This window comes from Oreochromis aureus, linkage group 6 (genome assembly GCF_013358895.1).
Source record: "Oreochromis aureus strain Israel breed Guangdong linkage group 6, ZZ_aureus, whole genome shotgun sequence".
In the NCBI taxonomy this organism is placed as follows: domain Eukaryota; kingdom Metazoa; phylum Chordata; class Actinopteri; order Cichliformes; family Cichlidae; genus Oreochromis; species Oreochromis aureus.
The window spans coordinates 30,433,066-30,454,159 of NC_052947.1; the positions used below are offsets into that span (position 1 = coordinate 30,433,066).

Here is a 21,094-nt window from a genome sequence, read left to right on the forward strand (position 1 = left end):
TCAGTCATCTTTTATTTTAACAATAAAATTGGCTTAACACGGTTGTCTCATTGTGATATTGAAATACAGTCAAGACACACACCACATGGCACAGCAATAAAGATGAGAGTCAAAGTGAAGACGACAGAAGGATAAAACAGCCAGTCATACTGTTTTACCCTAAAAGTAAAACAGCGGTGGACATAACACAAAGCTGACAGTGATAGAGAGGCCACTGCTGCCATATGGTTTAATATATCTCATCTCAGGAAACTGTTGGCATCTCAGGCTGCTCAAAGAACCATTAGTAGAAATGAGCCTAAACAGGGAAAGCAAGCGATTTTACCACCTTTTCCAACAGCTGCTCTTCAGAAACCCTAAAATGACAAATGAACCAAAGGGGAAAGAAGAGACAGTCGTCCCAGTGTAAGTGAGAAATCCCCCTCAAAGCCAGTGGACAGAATGGGTTGGCTATGCCCTGGAGTAATGACCATCGAGGGATTTCTCTGCAGAGCTTGGTCATTGGAGTAATACATACTAATAAAACTCGAGCGATAAACTAAGACTACTCGTCTTGTACTTTATCATTTTATAGCTACAAACACACAGCGCTGAGTCACGTCTTTCCTTTCAGTCACATAAACTAAATCAAAGTCAAAGAAAAAAAATCCACACAGCATCTGTGACATGCTTCAGTGTGAAATTCTGAAAAAACTGCTATGCACACACACACATATATTGAATAACAAAAAATTGTGTTTATAAACTGACACATTAGTCATGGAGCAGAAAATTACGGTATAGTCATATGAAAGAAAATCCCTTTATTACAAAGACTGACTTAATATGTTCACAGATTTGCACAATATACAGTTGCATGTACAGAAAGTCGCATCTCTGTATTTTTGAATGCAAAATGATCTGATAGCATAAGGCTGATGATGCGCCTCGATCAGCAGCAGTTATTGAGGTAGTCTGTGTGTGGTTAGCACCATAAGGTACGATAACTGCAATACAAAAACAATCTGAGATGCCACGAGGCTACAAAAACTACTGTAAACTTAGTCTGGTAGAAACAGCTGTGGGAGGACTCATGATAAATATTATTATGAAATGCCTACTGGGTTTTTCCAAACATTAGACAAGCTTGTTTTGCCACAATATACAATAACTTTCCAAAACTTCAAACTGAAAGTTTAATGCTTTTCCTTGTTTTCTGTAATATTTCACATTACCAAAGTTTCAAATAATTCTCTTGGATCGGTACAATATCAAAGCCGGTCTCTTTAATATGGTTGCGTCTGGAAAATAGTTCACAAAACATTTTTGTTTATGAATGGCAGCCAATCGGAAAACCGAAAGAAGGTGTCCTTAAAGCAAGAGTAGCTGAAACTGCTTGGTTCAGACACATGATGACGTAAGAGGCTGCACCAACCTGCAGTTCCATTCCCGGGATAAATATGTGATAAATACAAAAATAAGCAAATAAGCACAGCAGGTCAATTTTAAATTGATTAACCATATGCTGTTAAGCCCTACTAGGAGCTTTATTTCTGTGTGTTTTCAACTTAAAAAAAATGTTACCATCATCATCTTTTCAAGAGAACCCTCATAGAAATATACATGAAAAAGCATGCCTGCATTGCAGCACACTGCAGTTAGAAATTATGTGTAACATACACACACAAACATACATTTAAACCAGAGAGGTTTTTACTGAGAACACAACGCCTCAGCAGTCTGAGGGAGTTTTGTCTTCAGTTTACTGCCTGCGAAGGGGAACAGGCAAATCCACACACCACAGGGAGTCAGGAAGGTTACTGCCCTGCTATCTTCACACTGATGAGTCACTGACAGCTGTGTCTGAGCTGTTCCAGACCCACACACAAAAACACCAGTGTAACTTTATTTTTTTTTCCTCGTGCACTGCGCTGACAGTCCGTGTTTCTCAGACAAATGAAAAACGGAGAGAACAAATTAAAACGAGTAGTGCCATTATGGCCAACTGTGCAGTTATTATGTCAGCCCACCACCTCTCCCACCTCCCTGCGGTGCAATTGATTAGCTGGGAAGTTAATTGACAGGAAGCTCTTTGGCATGGATACTGGCCTTGTGGTGACAAGCAAAAATCTTCCAGGTCACTTCCTCCTTATGACACTGGATATTTTAGACTGCCCATTAGCATGCTTGATTTCTAATCCCTTACTCAAAATCCTGCTTGCTATGTATCTACACCCCATCTCACTATTTCTTCCTGTTTGGGGCTGTTCTGTGCTTTAGCCACTGTTTACCTCCCATCACCACCACTGCCACCTTCCTCCCCCATCCCAGACATCCACACAGACATCTCTTTATCATCCCTGTCTGTCAGTCGATGATAGGGGATGGAGAGCGGATGATAGCAGACGCCAGAAATAGCTGCCTGACGTATGATTGTTTCTGCCTTGGACACAGAACTGTGGAGTAATTGTTGGACATTGTAAACACCTGAAAGCGAAGTTGCCATTACACAAAAAGGAGTTAGCAAATTTTCTAGGAAGAGACACAAACTATGTCTGTGTTAAAACTGTGCATGTGGTTAATTATTTTTTATTTTAAAGCAAATAAGATAAAGAAATGAAAAAAGCAAGCTGCAATTCTACCTCACCATCACCACTCGATCATACACGGTCTTCTCTAACGCCCATAATGACAGCCATTGGTCTTACACAGAGTTGAGTGGACTGGAATAAGACTCCATCTTACACCGCTCTCAAACAAAGTTTCAAACCAAGAGCAAAGCTAAAGAAATGAAAACATACAAAAACATTATGCCAACCTTTCAGATGAGGGTAAAGAAGAGGCATGATCAAAGATCTATGCTGTAATTAAACCTAGTGTGGGTGAGTCAATCTACATACACACAAATGTGCTTCTAAAAAGACGATAAGATGATGGCACAAAAAGAATGTGTACAAAAGAGTTACATAGCAGTGATGAGTCAAGTGTAATGACAAAATGAAGATGATCGTTTTGCTTTCAGCTTCTCATTTGTCATTAACCTACATATGATAACGACAGATGAACTACAAAGTTGAAAATAAGCATCTTATTAAAGCCAAAGAGCTCAAAGCCTTTTAATAATGCAACCCACACCGATAAAAAAAAGAAAAGTTAGATGTTACATCAACACAGTGACGATGACCTGACCTAGTTTGCCAAGTTGAATATAAAAAAAAAGACTGTTTTAGTGTTATGTAAGGTCTGTGCTGATAGACAGGGCAGTGACTCATTCCAGACCCCAAAACCTCTCCATGACTCAACACTACACCAAAAATACTGTGAGTCCTGAATGCCTGCTGTTCCACACTTTGGGACAATCGGTAGCACTTAACTTGAAGAGAAGGCTGAGGTTTTATAATTGATCAAACTCTTACAACTAAGAGAGAATTATAAAGTAGAGATAAAACCTCAATACCAAAAATAATGCTGTTAAAAATACAAAAAAGCAAAGTTAATGACAGGCAAATAATTTAAACTACAGCCCTTGAAAATCTGAACCAAATTCCCACTTTTATGCACATTTTTATATCATTTGAGAAAGCATGCACATACTGGTGGATAAACCATGACAGAAATATTTAAAAAATGAATAAAAAATGAATAAAAATCGGTAATGACCAAAAATGTGGAGCAGCTGTGCCATAATCCTCGCATTGAGTGGTATGGATGGTATACTCTATATCTGTCTGAACACAGTGCAAAAACATGTACGATGAGGAAATTTATTCTAACATTGAATTTGATGCCAGCAGCACCTTTCAATAGTTGGAAAAGGAGCCATTTATCCTGGTGAAAGATTAAGCCTTGTTCAAACACACTGTATGCATTTTGAACCTGAGGAGCACAGCTGCAGTAGTTTTCAACATGTTTTCCCTTTCTTGGGTGACTGATTAAGGATCTGCTCCACAGTTTGGACCTCATGTATTTTTTGTAACATAATGCGCCGATGCATGTCAGAAATGAACTGCAGGCCAGTTTAGCACTCCGATTTACCGACTTCACAGCTAAGCTTTTGTAATTTCTGCAGAATATGACAGTATTATCTTACTAAAATAAGCAAAGTCTTCCCCTAAAAAGAGGTCATCTGGATGGTGGTCATTCATGCTTCTGCATCACATTGTTAAAGCTTACCATATAATGCTTCTGACCTGGCATTCTCCTCCTCAGAAATTTATATACACAGATTTTAAAGTTTATGTTGATGATATATAGTCCTGCAGTATAAAATCTATGTGGTAACATAAAAGAAATACCCTTGCTTACTACCCCACTTTGGATGCTCTTAAGCAAGACACTTATCCTTAGCAGTTAGCAGATACATTGTGCATTTACACCAAACATGAAGGTACCTTTTCTTGTGCTGCGATTACATGCAAACACTACTCAACTGTGTGGGCCAATGCCAGTAGTTAAAATAGTTAATATGTGAAAACCCATCAGATTGGAGTTTCCTCATACTATATATAATCACACACTGGTGCCTGGAGTAATATGAGCAAAACTGCAGGAAGTTATGGTAACTTCTGAAAATCTGTTACTGCAACTTGGTTCTAGCTTTCAGTTGTACTCCTCGTTGGCTTTTAGGGGTGATTATTTGTTGGTTTCAAACACTTCGAGTCATGCAGCTGCGCTCATGTGAATAAACTAAAACTTCTCTTCACATTTGGTGTGAACACATCATTACTTGTACTGTCCCTTTCAGCAGTGCCATAATTTCCACTTCACTTCAAGACACAAACTTTTCAAAGCTTGGTGTAAGGGCCTGAAAGACTTCAGCATTTCTTGGTAGCATAAATAATGTTATTTCCGATGTTAATTTACAGAGTGTAGAAACTATTTTTATTTTTCGGATTTTCTAAATTTTGTCCAAAAACTTGGATTGTTTTATATTTAGGATGATAGTATACATATACTTTAGACGCATTCTTCTTTGAGTTTTTGAATTGTATGTTTAAATAATATTCATTTACTGGTCTGGTGCCGAGAGTCTGGCAAAGTGCCATGCTTCTGATGCTTACATGAAAGATAACACAAAGGGGGCTAGATGACAGATAAAGTGGCTCTCACTAGTAGTAATGTGGTCTCATGAGAAACACTCCCATTCCATTATGTAGACAAATTACCAAGTCACTATTTAAAGTTAAGGGAGGCAAAAAGTGACTTTAATCTCCAGGAAAATAGAAAATAATTGAAAAAAGGATAAATTAGAGTGCTGATGTTGTCAAGTTAACCCATTAAACATGTGTAGCCTTTAATTTTAAGATGAAAGACAATAATTAATAAAGTTGTGAGGAGCTTAAATATATAAGTGGTCACAGAAACTTTATAGTCTTTAATGGCCTCATAAAGTCACAAAAATACTTTTTTGTAGAACTTCACTGCTCAATATTTATACATATAAGTACTGAGCATATGTAATACTAAGTACTCCAGAACTACTCCAAACTAGCAGGGGTGTTGGGTTTAATGTAAAGGTTTACGTGTTAAAAGTGATCTGATTACAATTATAGCATTAAGGACACTATTCTTCAGTTAGTTATGTTTTTATTAAATCATTCATAGACGTCTTTAACAGAAAAGAATTGAATGTTTACTGAACGTTACGTCATAACGAAATCACAAAAGATCTACCCTTTAAATTAAATTGTGACAATATTATAAATAATTTAATAGTACTACATAATATTTATGTAATGATAACATTACTAAACAGATAATAATAAACAGATAACGTGTGCTTACTCACTCTCTCACATTCACAGAAACATTGGAGGCCTGTTTGTCGTTGGCTGCAGTTCAGCCACACACAAACTCAAACAGTAAGCCATTCTGTGATGGAGAGCTTATCAAACACCGTTTAATTATTTAAATTTGAATATAGCTTTTGTCCAAATGAGTTAAATTTATTTAATCCTTATATCATCTTTAGGGCTCAATTTTGTTCCTAACTACTCCACTAAACTTCATTATTCTCCCAAACGGGTTATAAGCAAAGTCCTGTATTTATTGTAAGACTGCCTTCTGACATCTCTCATTTGCCTTCATTTCCATACAAGAGCATTCATCATTTTTCTTGACACAGCAACCTGTTCTTAACATATATACTCTATCAGCTGTTCTGTTCACCTGCTATGCCAAACTCCAGAGTGGATATCAGGCATTTCCCCATTAACATTTGTGCAGACTGTATCTACAATTACAATTGCTGAGTTGTAAAGTTGTATATTAGCTCTAACTATAAGAGTCCTCTCTCCTGGCATGTCTGATAATTTATATATTGCCCACCTGGTGTCCTCCGCATATCCCAGGGTCTGAACGTGCCACACTGAGAACAGTTTCTGTCATCTACTCCCTCAGCCCAACTTTCCCGCTCCCCTCGTGAGGGTGAAAACAAATAGAAATGGGTCAAAAAGCAACATGAGCCAACCCTATTAAATGTCCAACTCTATCTTAATACCACCACAAATCATCAAGCTTCTTCAGGCTGTCACTCATTTCCACATATAGTCAAAAGAGTGTGAACAGTGCTGAGTTGCCTTATAGATGAAAGTCCTGTCATTTGGTAAAACACATGGTAAAATACAAAGATAGAGTAAATTCCAGTGAGAAAGTTTTTTTGTACAAGTTTGTTTTGTATTTTCTGGACACTTGAGAACAGAACTAGATTAGTAATCACATTAATAATGAAAAATGTTTGGAGAACTTTATCTGATGAGACTAAAATGTCCAGTTAGAGATGTAAAGAGAATACAAAGAGCCACAAATCGCCTACAACAAAAAGGCAAACCCACTTCTGTGTGAAATTCAGCAAACAAGAGAAGATATATAAACATAAAGGCAGTTAAACAGCTCTGAATGAAATGCTGCACTTTGTTTTGTACCTTACAAAACAGCATAAAGGACCTTGTGATTTGTGATTTTTCACTATATAAATAAACCTGAATTGAACTGAGTTATAGTTTCAAAACTTCCATTAGTTTGAATGCTTTTCACTATTAGAAAATATGTCAACTGTTCAAGAAAACATGGTGGTAGTCAGAAAGACTTTGAGCTGTAGCTTCCAAAGTACGTTGGTCATGAACTAGTTCAAGTGGAAGTTCATCAGGTTATATTTACAAAAGAAAAAGCCAAATTTTGAATTTGAATATGAGCTTTGATAACATATCAGCTTTTACAGTTAAATTCAATTCAATTTTATTTATACAGCACCAAATCACAACAACAGTCGCCTCAAGGCGTTTTATATTGTAAGGTAGACCCTACAATAATACATACAGAGAAAAACCCAACAATCATATGACCCCCTATGAGCAAGCACTTTGGCGACAGTGGGAAAGAAAAACTCCCTTTTAACAGGAAGAAACCTCCAGCATGAATGCCAGCGAACCACAAACAGATGACTTTCTTACAAAAAGCAGTTCTATTGCTAGATCTGCAGACCAACTGAGTGTTTTTGTCTGTTAGTCATTAAAATCAGCCGTGAATAGATTTATTTCCAAATATCTATCACTATCAATAAGACCCTTATGAAGAGAATAAGACCCTTATGAAGAGAATATCGAGGGAACAGTTTACCCTGCCCGGGATAGGGTTACCGGGGCCCCGCCCTGGAGCCAGGCCCAGGGAGGGTGCCCGAGGGCGAGCGTCTGGTGGCCGGGCCTTAGTCCATGGGGCCCGGCCGGGCACAGCCCGAAGAGGAGACATGGGCCCATCCTCCCGCAGGCCCACCACCCGCAGGAGGCGCCATAGGGGTCGGGTGCATTGTGTGCTGGGCGGCGGCCAGGAGCGGAGGCCCTGGCGGACTGATCCCCGGCTGCCAAGACTGGCAATAGGGACATGGAATGTCACCTCTCTGGTGGGGAAGGAGCCTGAGTTAGTGCGTGAGGTTGAGAGATACCGGCTAGATATAGTCGGGCTCACCTCTACGCATGGCTTGGGCTCTGGAACCAGTCTCCTGGAGAGGGGTTGGACTCTGTCTCAGTCTGGAGTTGCCCCTGGTGAGAGGCGGCGGGCTGGGGTGGGTATTCTAATATCCCCTCGGCTTGCTGCCGGTACGTTGGGGTTTTTCCCGGTGGATGAGAGGGTTTGTTCCCTGCGCCTTAGGGTCGGGGAACGGGTCCTGACTGTCATCTGCGCTTATGCGCCGAGTGGCAGTTCAGAGTACCCAGCCTTCTTAGAGTCCCTGGGGGGGGTGCTGGAAGGTGCCCCATCTGGAGACTCTGTTGTCCTGCTGGGAGACTTCAATGCTCACGTGGGTAACAACAGCGAGACCTGGAGGGGCGTGATTGGGAGGAACGGCCTCCCTGATCTGAATCCGAGCGGTGTTTTGTTATTGGACTTCTGTGCAAATCACAGTTTGGCCATAACGAACACCTTGTTCGAACATAAGAGTGTCCATAAGTGCACGTGGCACCAGGATGCTCTAGGCCGCAGGTCGATGATCGATTTTGTAATCGTATCACCAGACCTGCGACCATATGTTCTGGACACTGGGTAAAGAGAGGGGCTGAGCTGTCAACTGATCACCACCTGGTGGTGAGTTGGATCAGGTGGCGGGGAGGACGCTGGACAGACCCGGTGCACCTAAACGCGTAGTGAGGGTGTGCTGGGAATGTCTAGCAGAGGCCCCAGTCCGCGAGATCTTCAACGCACACCTCCGGCAGAGCTTCAACAGCATTCCGAGGGAGACTGGGGACATTGAGTCCGAATGGACCATGTTCAGCGTCTCCATCGCCGCCGGCTGCTGCATTGAGCTGCGGCCGCAAGGTGGTTGGTGCCTGCCGTGGTGGTAATCCCCAACCAAATGGTGGACACCAGAGGTGAAGGGAGCCATCAGGCTGAAGAAGGAGTCCTATCGGGCTTGGTTAGCCTGTGGGACTCCGGAGGCAGCCGACAGGTATCGACAGGCCAAGCGGAATGCGGCTCGGGCAGTAGCTGAAGCAAAAACTCGGGTGTGGGAGGAGTTTGGAGAGGCCATGGAAAAAGACTTTCGGACTGCCTCGAAGAGATTCTGGCAAACCGTCAGACGTCTCAGGAGGGGAAAGCGGTGCTCTACCTGCACTGTGTATAGTGCTGGCGGAGCGCTGCTGACGCCGACTGAGAAAATTGTCAGGCGGTGGAAGGAATACTGAGGACCTCCTTAATCCCACTGACACGCTTTTCCGAGGAGGAAGCAGAGTGTGGGGATGAGGGAATGACCCGCCAATTTCCGGGCGAGGTCACTGAGGCAGTTAAACAACTCCTTGGTGGCAGAGCCCCTGGCGTTGATGAGGTCCGCCCGAGTTCCTGAAGGCTCTGGACGTTGTAGGGCTGTCCTGGTTGACACGCCTCTACAATGTTGCGTGGAGATCAGGGCAGTACCCTGGATTGGCAGACCGGGGTGGTGGTCCCCATCTTTAAGAGGGGGGACCGGAGGGTGTGTTCCAACTACAGGGGATCACACTCCTCAGCCTCCCTGGGAAAGTCTATGCCAGGGTGCTGGAAAGGAGAGTTCGTCCGCTAGTCGAACCTCAGATACAGGAGGAACAATGCGGTTTTTCGTCCTGGTCGCGGAACACTGGACCAGCTCTTTATCCTCTCGAGGATACTCGAGGGTGCATGGGAGTTTGCCCAACCAGTCTACATGTGTTTTGTGGACTTGGAGAAGGCATTCGACCGTGTCCCTCGGGGTGTCCTGTGGGAGGTGTTGCGGGAGTATGGGGTGTCTGGCCCATTGCTACGGGCCATTCGATCCCTATACAACCGTTGTAAGAGTTTGGTTCGCATTGCCGGCAATAAGTCGGACTCGTTCCGGTGGGTGATGGGCTCCGCCAGGGCTGCCCTTTGTCACCGGTTCTGTTCATAATTTTATGGACAGGATTTCTAGGCGCAGCCAAGTGGCGGAGGGCTTTCGCCTGGGTGGCCTCAGAATCTCATCTCTGCTTTTGCGGATGATGATGTGGTTCTGTTGGCTTCATCAGGTGGAGGCCTCCAGCTCGCACTGGAACGGTTCGCAGCTGAGTGTGAAGCAGCGGGAATGAGGATCAGCACCTCCAAATCTGAGGCCATGGTTCTCAGCCGGAAAAGGGTGGAGTGCCCACTCCGGGTCGGGATGAGTTCCTGCCCCAAGTGGAGGAGTTCAAGTATCTCGGGGTCTTGTTCGCGAGTGATGGGAGAAGGGAGCCGGAGATCGACAGACGGATTGGTGCTGCGGCTGCAGTGATGCGGACGCTGCACCGGTCCGTCGTGGTGAAGAGGGAGCTGAGTGTAAAAGCGAAGCTCTCAATTTACCGGTCGATCTATGTCCCTACCTCACCTATGGCCACGAGCTGTGGGTAGTGACCGAAAGAACGAGATCGCGGATACAAGCGGCAGAAATGAGCTTCCTCCGAAGGGTGGCTGGCCTCTCCCTTAGAGATAGGGTGAGAAGTTCGCCATCCGGGAGGGGCTCAGAGTAGAGCCGCTGCTCCTCCACATCGAAAGGAGCCAGTTGAGGTGGTTCGGGCATCTGACAAGGATGCCTCCTGGGCGCCTCCTGGGTGAGGTGTTCGGGCATGTCCCACCGGGAGGAGGCCCAGGCAGACCCAGGACATGCTGGAGAGATTATATCTCGGCTGGCCTGGGAACGCATTGGTGTTCCCCGGATAAGCTGGAGGAGGTGGTTGGGAGAGGGAGGTCTGGGCTTCTCTGCTTAGGCTGCTGCCCCCGCGACCCGGCCTCGGATAAAGCGGATGAAGATGGATGGATGGATGGATGGTTTATAAATTAGGGAGACATATAACCTTATAAACACAGAGCACTTTCACTATATACTCAACCAAAACTTGACAAAGTTATGAGTATGCTTTGGATCATATTAAACATTAAAAACAACTTAAGCTTAGACCACCTGACTTTCTGTGGTCAACCAGACACGTAAACATCTCCTTGGTGGAAAAACAGCCAGCAAAAACAATCAGGCACCACTCCACTGCCTGTGACGGTCAGGATGAATGAATCCAATTTCACACGCAGTTCATTTATATGGTGATTATAAATAATTATACAAAGGTATTTATCACCTTTTGCCTTTCTTCTGCTCGCCATGCTGTTCCCTACTGAGCAGCCCTTCCTTTAACGCAGAGAAGCTGAGTGTGGTATTTCTGCTATTAAGGACCTATACATAGCCAAACCCCGGTAATGGGACGGGGGCCACTTGCTCATCCCTACCCAGATACTGACAGAATTCAAGTCCAAATTCAACAACCAGTAATAGACTAGCTCTTTTAATTTACATAACCAACTAATTTTAAATCGTAAGCACAAGGTTAGGCTAAACAGTCTATGTCCAACGCCGCCTATTTATTTTCACGATACAAAGAGACTGCATTAGAAGACATTAGCACCATGCAATAACAAATCCATTGCTGGTAATATGTTGTGCCAGATTACTTTGCTCTATAATGACAAGCATATAATGAGCTACAGTAGTACATAGTCACACAGCATAAACAAAAGCACGCTAACACATAAAAAAACAAAAATACACCCACACACCAAGTGCGTAGACACAACTAAACAGATAAACAACACCTAAAAAAACTGTGATATGATATAAAATATGATATGAAATATCTTTAAAATATATGAAATAGAGATTAAATGTATGTATGCCTTTAAAGCACACATCACAAAGGATTAGATTGTCTTGGCAAACCCACGGATGACATAGTGACATAATCTTGGTGTGCACATGTGACATAACATTTAAAAGAAACTGTCCTCATATAGAACAAAGATAAATCAACAAATAAAGTTCTTATCTGCAGGTATTGTCTGTGTATGTGTGTGCGAGCTCCACCTGTGCATGACAAGTATACAGAGAATTTGATTTCCTGGATTCTGGCCTGCTCACTATGTGGATGAAAGGAAGATGCCTTTGGGGTGAGCACACGTGCTACAATCTCCACTGGCCTCAGCTGTTGATGCCAGCCTAACAGAGCAAAGCAGAGTGGCTGTGTGATACTGTGTGGGTTTATGTGTCACTTAAACACCCGTACTCTCCTTCTGTTAAACCTGTAGGGCAACATGCATTCAGTACATTCTCCAAATTCAGAACTGAGCTGCTTCCTCTAACTGTGTGTGTGCAATGTGTGACCTTGCACTGAAGTCTGACATACAGTAGCTGCACTGCAGGGTGACATTTATTTATATTAATTAGGACAATCAGAAGACCCAGACCTATTCAGTCTATTCAGACCTTTCCTGTTTCGAAAAATAGCTTACTTTCAGGTTAAACCACAGCTTTAAAGGCTGAGAAAGACAAACTTATTCATTTTAATTCTCAAGATTTTAGACATTTAGAATATTTTGTATTGAAGGCTTTTAATGCAGCTGAACAGTGCTATAACTGGCTGACAAATCCTGCAAATGTTCATTTTAACTGGCATATGATTTTATCTACTAAAGTCAAAATGTTAATTTTGCCACCTGCAAAACAGGTTACTGTAAGCACCAATCACACATGTTTCTGCAAACAGAAAAGCTCCCTGCTAACTTGACAGGGACTTCTTTATCCGTCAAGGTCCCACATGTGAGAAAAGTTGAAAACAAATCAATATTGTGCTCAGCATTAATAGGAAAATCGTCTAACTTTGTGAAAAACTTTCACATCCAGCATTAAACTTTCTGTCTGATGGTTTTGATAGCAGCAAATTTGTCAATCAAGTTTTTATATGCCAGAGTGTCAAAAAATAAACTATGCTTGTGGCATCAGCCTTTAATCCTCCCTCTTCCCTCACTTTACTATATCTTGAACAAATACCACTAAACGACTGATTGACAACAAGCACCAGAGGCCTCCTACTCGTGTTAGCCTTGTCAGAAGAAAATAGCATAGCAGCAGCAGTATTGACAAGACCTTAAAACAGTATCTGACTCATTTATGACTCATTGAATCCAATGTGGGGTTTAATTATGCTGAATTCAAGCAAAGTGCCCACGTACCCAAGCTTACATGCAGCACACTACCTACGCGCTACCTGAACAACAAAATACAAAATTATGAAAAACTAAAGTCATTTGATTACTGTCACGGACACAAGATACAAAAAATGTATTCAATACTTTGATGATGCAACCCCCACATCTGCAGAAGAGCCGCAGAGCTGTTTTCCCAACATAATTTGTTAGAACAAGTAGGAATGTGTAGTCCAGCAGCAGATGGTTTGATAAAAAAATGCATAGTTTATTTAATAACAGTGATTATGCAAGGACTCATAAAGATGGAAAACAAGCCTTATAGTCAGCGTTAAATGGCCTGTATTTGTATAGCGCTTTTACTAGTCCCTAAGGACCCCAAAGCGCTTTACATATCCAGTCATTCACCCATTCACACACTGGTGATGGCAAGCTACATTGTAGCCACAGCCACCCTGGGACGCACTGACAGAGGCGAGGCTGCCGGACACTGGCGCCACCGGGCCCTCTGACCACCACCAGTAGGCAACGGGTGAAGTGTCTTGCCCAAGGACACAACGACCGAGACCGTCCGAGCCGGGGCTCGAACCAGCAACCTTCCGATTACAAGGCGAACTCCCAACTCTTGAGCCACGATCGCCCATAAAAAGTGCCCAGTTTGGTGTTTGATGAGCTGCCAGTGGATCATAACGAGAATGTTTCCTTACTAAACTTTTCACATAATCTTCCCATTTTTGTTTTTTGGAAATGGACAAAGGCTTATTTGTATTAGGAGAGTGAAACGTTATCCGGGACCCCACAAAGGCACCATCACAAACATATAAAAGCAGTCACTGTTCGAATGCACGGAGCAAATCTTACAAACACGTTGAAGAATTTATCTGAAAAAAAGAATGTTGCAGCCCCCGCTGGGAAGTACACTTCATCCGTTTCAAATGAACAACCCTTTAAATTTAGATTGTGTTCACATGGAGACCTTTAAACTCTGCCAGCTCATATATTTAAGCATTAAGAGCTGGAAAGGTACTGATGAAGAGCTGATCCCAAAGACGACTGATTGCCTCTTGTAATTAGAGCTAGGATTAACTGCTCAAAATGTTAATGTTATGCTATGTAACTGTAACTGAAAAATTTTCAAGAAAAAATAGTCACAAACTTTTAAAAAAGTAAAAACATCAAACAGCTACTGGATACTTTAAGCTCTACGCCGAACAAACTGTAACCATCCTAACATTATGACTCTCTCTAGGCGATCCTGCTAATCTTTCTCAGTTTTGTGCTCATGCTGCAGAGGACAGTGCTAGAATTACAGTCCATCCATTGGAAGAGCAAAAGTCTGTGTGATTCTCAGTAATGTGCAGCTGATACTGTGTTACTGATGAATCCAAGCAACTGCAATCAAACGTCACAAACAATTACCGCCTCTCATTTTATTAATATTGTTTGAGCTGCGTCTGTGATTTTTTTCTGCATCAGCTAAGAAGACCATCACAGCATCGGCGTCATATTACCGCTTCATTTATAGAGACACCAGAACTAAACTGAAACTGTGATGATTTCGGGATTAAGTGGTGGATCCCTCTGAAGCCCGTCTAAGTTGCGTGCAAATCTCATTGGTAAATATATACAGATGCAGATATTTGACAATGCTCTTTTATCATTGCTGTCTTTTAATGTGGATACCATTTGTAAAGACATTTAAACCCCTTTAACTCTGACCACTCCCACTCTTCCAAATAGTTAGCCTCGCTAAGTCTACCAACTCAACGCCTATAAACCCTTTCCCACCAGCACATAACCCCATGTGGTGCAGGAGAAGAACCACAGACATGAATTTACTGTCACAACCAGCACAGACTCTGTATGATCATTTCCTGTTTTATTTTGAAACTTTCTACCAGTTTATTGTACTTGTTCCTTTGGTTTCTGTTTGCCCACAACACCTGTTTCCCTTGACTTAATTACTCAGGCAGTATTTATACAGCCATGCTGCCATTTGTTTCCTGTCAGACTATCTCAGCATTTTCCAGTATTTTCTTGTGACTTGTTTCGCAATTTCCTGTAAAATGTCCTTGTCGGAACTTTTGGATTTTTGCTCTGTGAGACTTTTATCTAGCCTTTGGATCTACTGTTTGGTTCAGCCATTAAAGCTACAGCAGATACTGCTGGAGTCTGCCATTTAAAGTTAACCACCTAAACTTTCTTTCACCATTGTGGCATGTCACAAATCCTGCTTGTAACAATGTTTTTCTAAAGCCTTTTCACAGACTGTTAGCTTGAAGAATGTGCATTTAATAGTTTTGGCAATGGCCTTGTGCTGTAAAAGAAAGAAGAAAGAGTGCTGAATTAAGTGAAATATTGCAGAGCTTTAGAAAAGCATCCTTAAGTAGGTGTACTCAAGCTTAAAATTCATTTAAATTAGGTAAAGCCCAGCCAAATAAACTGTTACGTGTTTGTTTTTACTGTTATGCTTTGTTACTCTGCATTATAGACACTGATCTTTGTGTACAAGTCACAGAGGCTATGTTAAAGTTATAGAGAATGGAACTTCTTTGTTGTGCCTTGGGCTGATATTAATGGTGCATTTTGTGGTAACATCCTCATCCTAATTTAATGATCCAATTACACGATGCACCTACGCTTGGCTGAAAGTGGACACCAGCGTGGCCGTTGTAACTACGAAGACTCTCTCCGGTGCCATGCAACTGTCAGCCATTTAACATCAGGATTAGCCACAGTTGTTGCCACGTGTCAACAAGGCAGTGAACACATGCTTGAGGTGTTGGTGGGGGAGGTAGATGGTCCCGCGACACAAATAGGTGACACTAGAAATTAAGATTTTCTGTAAGCAACAGAAAGGACAAACCTTGCTGGTAAAAAGTGACCAAACAGAATTAATCTGTTTGGTCAACTTTTCTGTCTTCCTTAAGGAGAGACAAGATATATTAAGTGGGACACTGATGGCTGTATTTTAATATCAAATGTTATTTCAAAACATTTTTTGGTGTTTCTTTTTGTGCAAAATTTACTACTCTGTATTTTTAATTTGCTCAGCCTTGTGCCAACCAATGTCACGGGTTTCAAAGGGATCCCGCACAATCACAGATCTGCAAAGCGACCACACCAATCACTCAACACTTCTCTGTCCAGACGGCCATTTGGCCAGATCCATTTAAAGTGTGGGAAAGTCTAAATTAGCTCCCGTTAATGACCTTGCAGGGGATTGCAGGGATGATTGAAACTTCAAGTTGACGACTCGGTGCAAAGCGCGCTTTTAAACATGACACACTTGGCAGCAAACTAAAGGATGTGAATTTGCTTTGATAAAACACATCAATAGTTTTCTATTGTTGTAAATTTTCAGACATCTGTGTTTACTGGCTTAAAATCTATGAGATTTAAACAACAGAAAAAAGATGTTAACAGCACGTCATCAGAGGTGGACATCAAAAGAGTAAATATCTGTGAAACTTCATTTTCAAATTTTTAAAAACTAGATCTCCAGAGGATATTAGAGGATGCTTTGTTTCCCTGAACCACAACGTAGTTATTTTCAATATTTTGCTTTCGACAGCTGTGGCTATACACTTTCCCTAAGGCTCGAGCGTGGCACATGGCAAAATGGTCCTTCAGCTCAATTGGCTTCCCTCTTACACTTACACTGCCTCCACTGAAAGCTATTTATTATATTTAAGGGTTGAGAACAAAGACATTAAGACAGGCAAAAAAGATCACAGATCAGTCGACGAATAAAATAAAACACACATAAATATTATAATTGCACATGTTTATCAATGCAGAACATTCTCTGTCCTGATAAGAAAGCTAACTACTATGAGCTTAACAATGTACCAATGTAACGTTAAATAGAAGAGGAGCATAAAATAAACTATATCATTGCTGTTTTGATTGACAGTGGACAAACAAATAAATACTTTACATATATAAGTACACGATTATAGCTTCATTTATAAATCCATGGATACTCCCAAACGCAAATGTTTTTTACAACTAACCCAAAAATCAAATGCAATATATTCACTACTTTGTTAAAGACAAAGTTGTTCTTTACAAAGCTGAGTTTTAGACCGTAACGTATTACAACATGTAATGCCTTTGAGTTTTGTCCTGAAATGTGGCTTTCACAGCACTGAAGAAAAGTATGAGCACATCGATGGAAGAACACCGGCTTTTACCTTTCCTGCTGCATTTTCACATATCAACTTCCGATGCGGAGCCGCACGGTCTGTGGTACAAGGTGAAATTCGCTCAGACATTTAACTTTCCCCTCTGTGACGCGCTGTCACAGTGATATAGAGCCGTGGCAGGTGGGAAAGAGTCATAAGATGAGGAAAGTGAAATGGCAAAATAAGGGAAGGTATGAATGCTAATGCATAGATGGTGTGACAAAGCATGTCAAGCATGCTGATCTGTTACAGGACAATCCGTCACAGGCTACTCATCACTAAACCACCACAAACACACAAAACTACCATTCAGTCTAGTCACCCAGATCCTTCGGTCCTGTCCTAAATTCTGGCTGGATGTTTTTGTAACAACATGTTACAACTTTACAGTTTTCTTATTTTTTGTGCAGATCTTTGCACAGTGGTCCGTATGCCTAACATTCACGGCAAGTCAGAAAACTGCATATGTGGACATGTTACGCTCTGGAAAATCCATTTATTTTATTGTAGCCTGTGATGATACGTAAAAGAAAACGTTTCCTGATGGAACAAATTCCTTATATCTGTCTTATATCTGGGATAATCTGTCACATTAGAACTGAAAAGACCCTGGTAGGTGTTTAAGAAAGCAGTTAAAATGGCTCTTTTAACAATAACAACAAAAAGTCTCACCAATCTTGTTACAGTCTGCTACCCAAAGAACAGATATTTTTTCTTACTGCACATATTCATTTGCTGCATTATAATGATCTTAGTACATATTTGTACATTCCTATTGTTGCTTTTTTCATGTTTATTTTTTGTACAGCCTTATTCATGTGATGATCTTAAATATGTTGCAGAAACACAGAAAGTCTGGCAGAATTTTTTTTGTTTTTGTACTTTTCTTGTTTCGCAGACGTTTGCACAGCGGTCCGAATGCGTAATAGTCACTGCAACCGAGAAAACTCTGCACATAGACTCACTAAGCTCTGGAAAATCAATTTGCTCCATTAAAAAAAATTAATAATTACATTACATGTTCAGACATTTCCAGAGCTAAAAGTAAAAAAACTTGTATTTTATTTCAGTCTGTGATGACTACGCAGAAAAAAATCTGAGCTAATAGTTTGCCTTATGTACAAATGTACAAATTCCTCATATCTAACAAAATTCAGATTATTATATCTTAAAGATTTTTTCTGACATGCTTAAATGAATGATATCCATGCCTGGGCTGAAAATTAGAGAAATTATTTATAGCACTTAAGACAAGAAGCGTGTCACAGTGTAACTGAAAACACCCTGGTCGATGTTTAAGAAAGCGCATAACGATCTATTAGATTTGAACATTTGTACAATCCTACCGTTGCTTGTTTCTGGTTTTGGAATATTTAGACTTTTTTTCCCTTAAACACTTTTCCTTTAATAATAATTAACTGAATGACGATCTTGAATAAACAGCAGAATGGAAGTCCATTAAAGTGCTATCAAACTCTTTTACTTTGCTGATTTGCAATTAACCAAATAAAATGTAGCTACTGACACAATCACACACAACAATTTTCATGTATTCATTCAGTAGAAACTCTCTACCCAATAAAAGTCTCCAGTAATATCCAGCATATAGTATTTCCACCAATTTATATTAATATTTAAAAACAAATTGCACAGTTCTGTCCTCACACACTGTACAGTAATTCAAAGAAAAATCATCAACAAATACAAAAATATGATCAATATATAATCAACATTTGTTACAGAAATGATCGCATACATTTTACAGTTTTATTGTAGGGTTGCAGAGCTTGAGCTCAGTGATACTGTGTTGCTGACAAATTTAATATAAGGCCTTTCAGTGACTTCACCGCACATTGTTTGGCTTATAAATTACATCTAATTTTCCAAATTTAATGGATATGTTTATCAACTGAATTTAGCGGTCTTAGGTACAGAGTACATGTGGAAAACAGCTTATTTTCCAAATTTAATTGTTTTGGTTTTAAAAAGTTAAGTAGTTAACAAAATATAATTTATTCCTATTTAAGGAGCAGCAGCAAACGTGTAATGTTAAAAATTGTAGGATTGTTTTCGACACATCTAATATTTTGAACAAGACAACCACAGATTTGAATATGCAGGGAAAAAAATCACAGCAAGGCCGGATTTCTGCTTTTTGATATGAATCCTGGATATGTTTAGATAAAAGGGAAAATGTGTTAGCTCAATGCTTAGTATATTCAGATAAATCTGCTGACTGAACAATTTGCCATTTATTTAATTTTACATTGCTTTTTCCAAAAAAAGAGCCTTAGAGCCTCTACAAGGTTCTTTTAAAGTGCAGATATTTTTTAATAAATTTTAATAAGCACTTTTTTATATTGTTGCATATTGTTATTTTTTTATATATGGAGAGTATAAAATCCTCAGTACTGTAGTAATATCCACTGAGACACATTATAGACGGCAGCTGTAAGGTTATCAAATTCGATTTCATGCAGGAAGACCTTGCAGCACAGATGCAGACATTTTTCCAACATCACAACTTTTTTTTCAGGATATTCATGATACCACTGCAAAAACGTGCTGTGGACATTTTTTTTTCATAGAGCCACGTGAGCACCTGGCATGTGTTTGTACTGTATCCCGTCTGATTCTGTGGTTTACAGATTTTGCTCTTACCTCTGTAAGGTGTTGCTTGTTGTCTCAGGGGGGTATCCACTGCTTTGTCCTTTTCCCAGCATTATTATATGACCTGTTATGTCACTGTCAACGCTGCTTGTCCGATCCCAAACGTTCTGCATGGCAAAACAAAACTCCCTAGCACCACCCCCAGCCTTTACACCCTTCCAGTCACCCCCCTCAGAAGTAACCACCTCAGACCAAGGACACCAGATCTTGGCAACTTTCTCCAGCCTGCTTTTCTTTGTCTTTTTTTTTCTTTCTCTTCACTGAACGGCCAGATCACAGAAATACCAGCAGGCAGGAAGAGACTGGGGGCTGAGCACTTCAGCGGGGTCTCTGCTGCTCAGCTACTCCTGATCGACAGCAGCAAAGGCAGCAAAGCCCCCTTTACCCTCGGCTATCCAACTGTCTTTCCCTATAAACTATGCTACATACACTTCCAAGACTTCCCTACACTTCCTGTGTTCTCTCCAGGGGCAAGAGATGGGGAAATCAGCGTAGCGCCTGCTCAAAGAGAAACAGGAGGATGACTGAGTGAAGTTAAAGAGGGAATAACAGAAGAGGTGGGCTCAGGGGACCGCATAAGGGGGTGTGTGAGTTAAATAGACTAAAAGGGAGTCCCTGCCCAGGACAGCTCCACGCGGTACAACAACAGGGACGAGAAAGTCTCTCCAGCCACCGCTGATTATCACCTCTACACTGACACAGAAACACAGACACACGCACGCTCGCATAGTCTGGCTGATGAAGGGATGCACTGCGGTTCTGGGAATGCCATCAGTCACTCAGTAGGTGTCGGGATCAATTTAGCTGCTGAATCATTGGAGAGATCCAGTCTCTAGGCCTGGAACACAGTGTCAGATTATTAACATTTTGCAATGGTCAGACAGGCTGAGGTTTCACATCTGTCAGCCAAAAAGTAGGGTGTGCTTGATAATAAATCACCATTAAGAAAAGGCTCATACAGAGTGACAACACATCAATCCTCAGGGTCTTGCTCGTGCTACGTGGTTGGATTTTGGGGTATTTATTTAGATTGGAAAGGAAATTGTAATTTTGCAGGGGGATTTAAGTTGTGAAGACAAACCTAGAAAAAAGTTTCCAAGAAATGAGTCAGAGAATCTGAGAGATGATGTTTGTTTAAAGAAACCTAAACCATGTCTCCCCATAGACAAACATATCATTTAGATACACCTGCTATTTTATCTGATTGCACACGAAATAAAGATTTTCAGCAAAGTAATTGAAATGCTTTCACAATATGCTTTTCCAAGTGGATTAGAGTT

General features: G+C 41.1%; 1 protein-coding gene across 1 annotated transcript in view; it reads right to left on the reverse strand.

Annotated features, from left to right (window-relative positions):
- Positions 1-19,879, reverse strand: part of rbm20 (RNA binding motif protein 20) — a 53,168-nt gene extending 33,289 nt beyond the window's left edge. Inside the window, exon 1 of the mRNA XM_039613091.1 lies at positions 19,806-19,879. Within this exon, the coding sequence (XP_039469025.1) occupies positions 19,806-19,867 (62 nt within the window). The 5' untranslated portion in view covers positions 19,868-19,879. The remainder of the gene's footprint in view (positions 1-19,805) is intronic.
- Between the last annotated feature and the right edge of the window lie 1,215 nt (positions 19,880-21,094).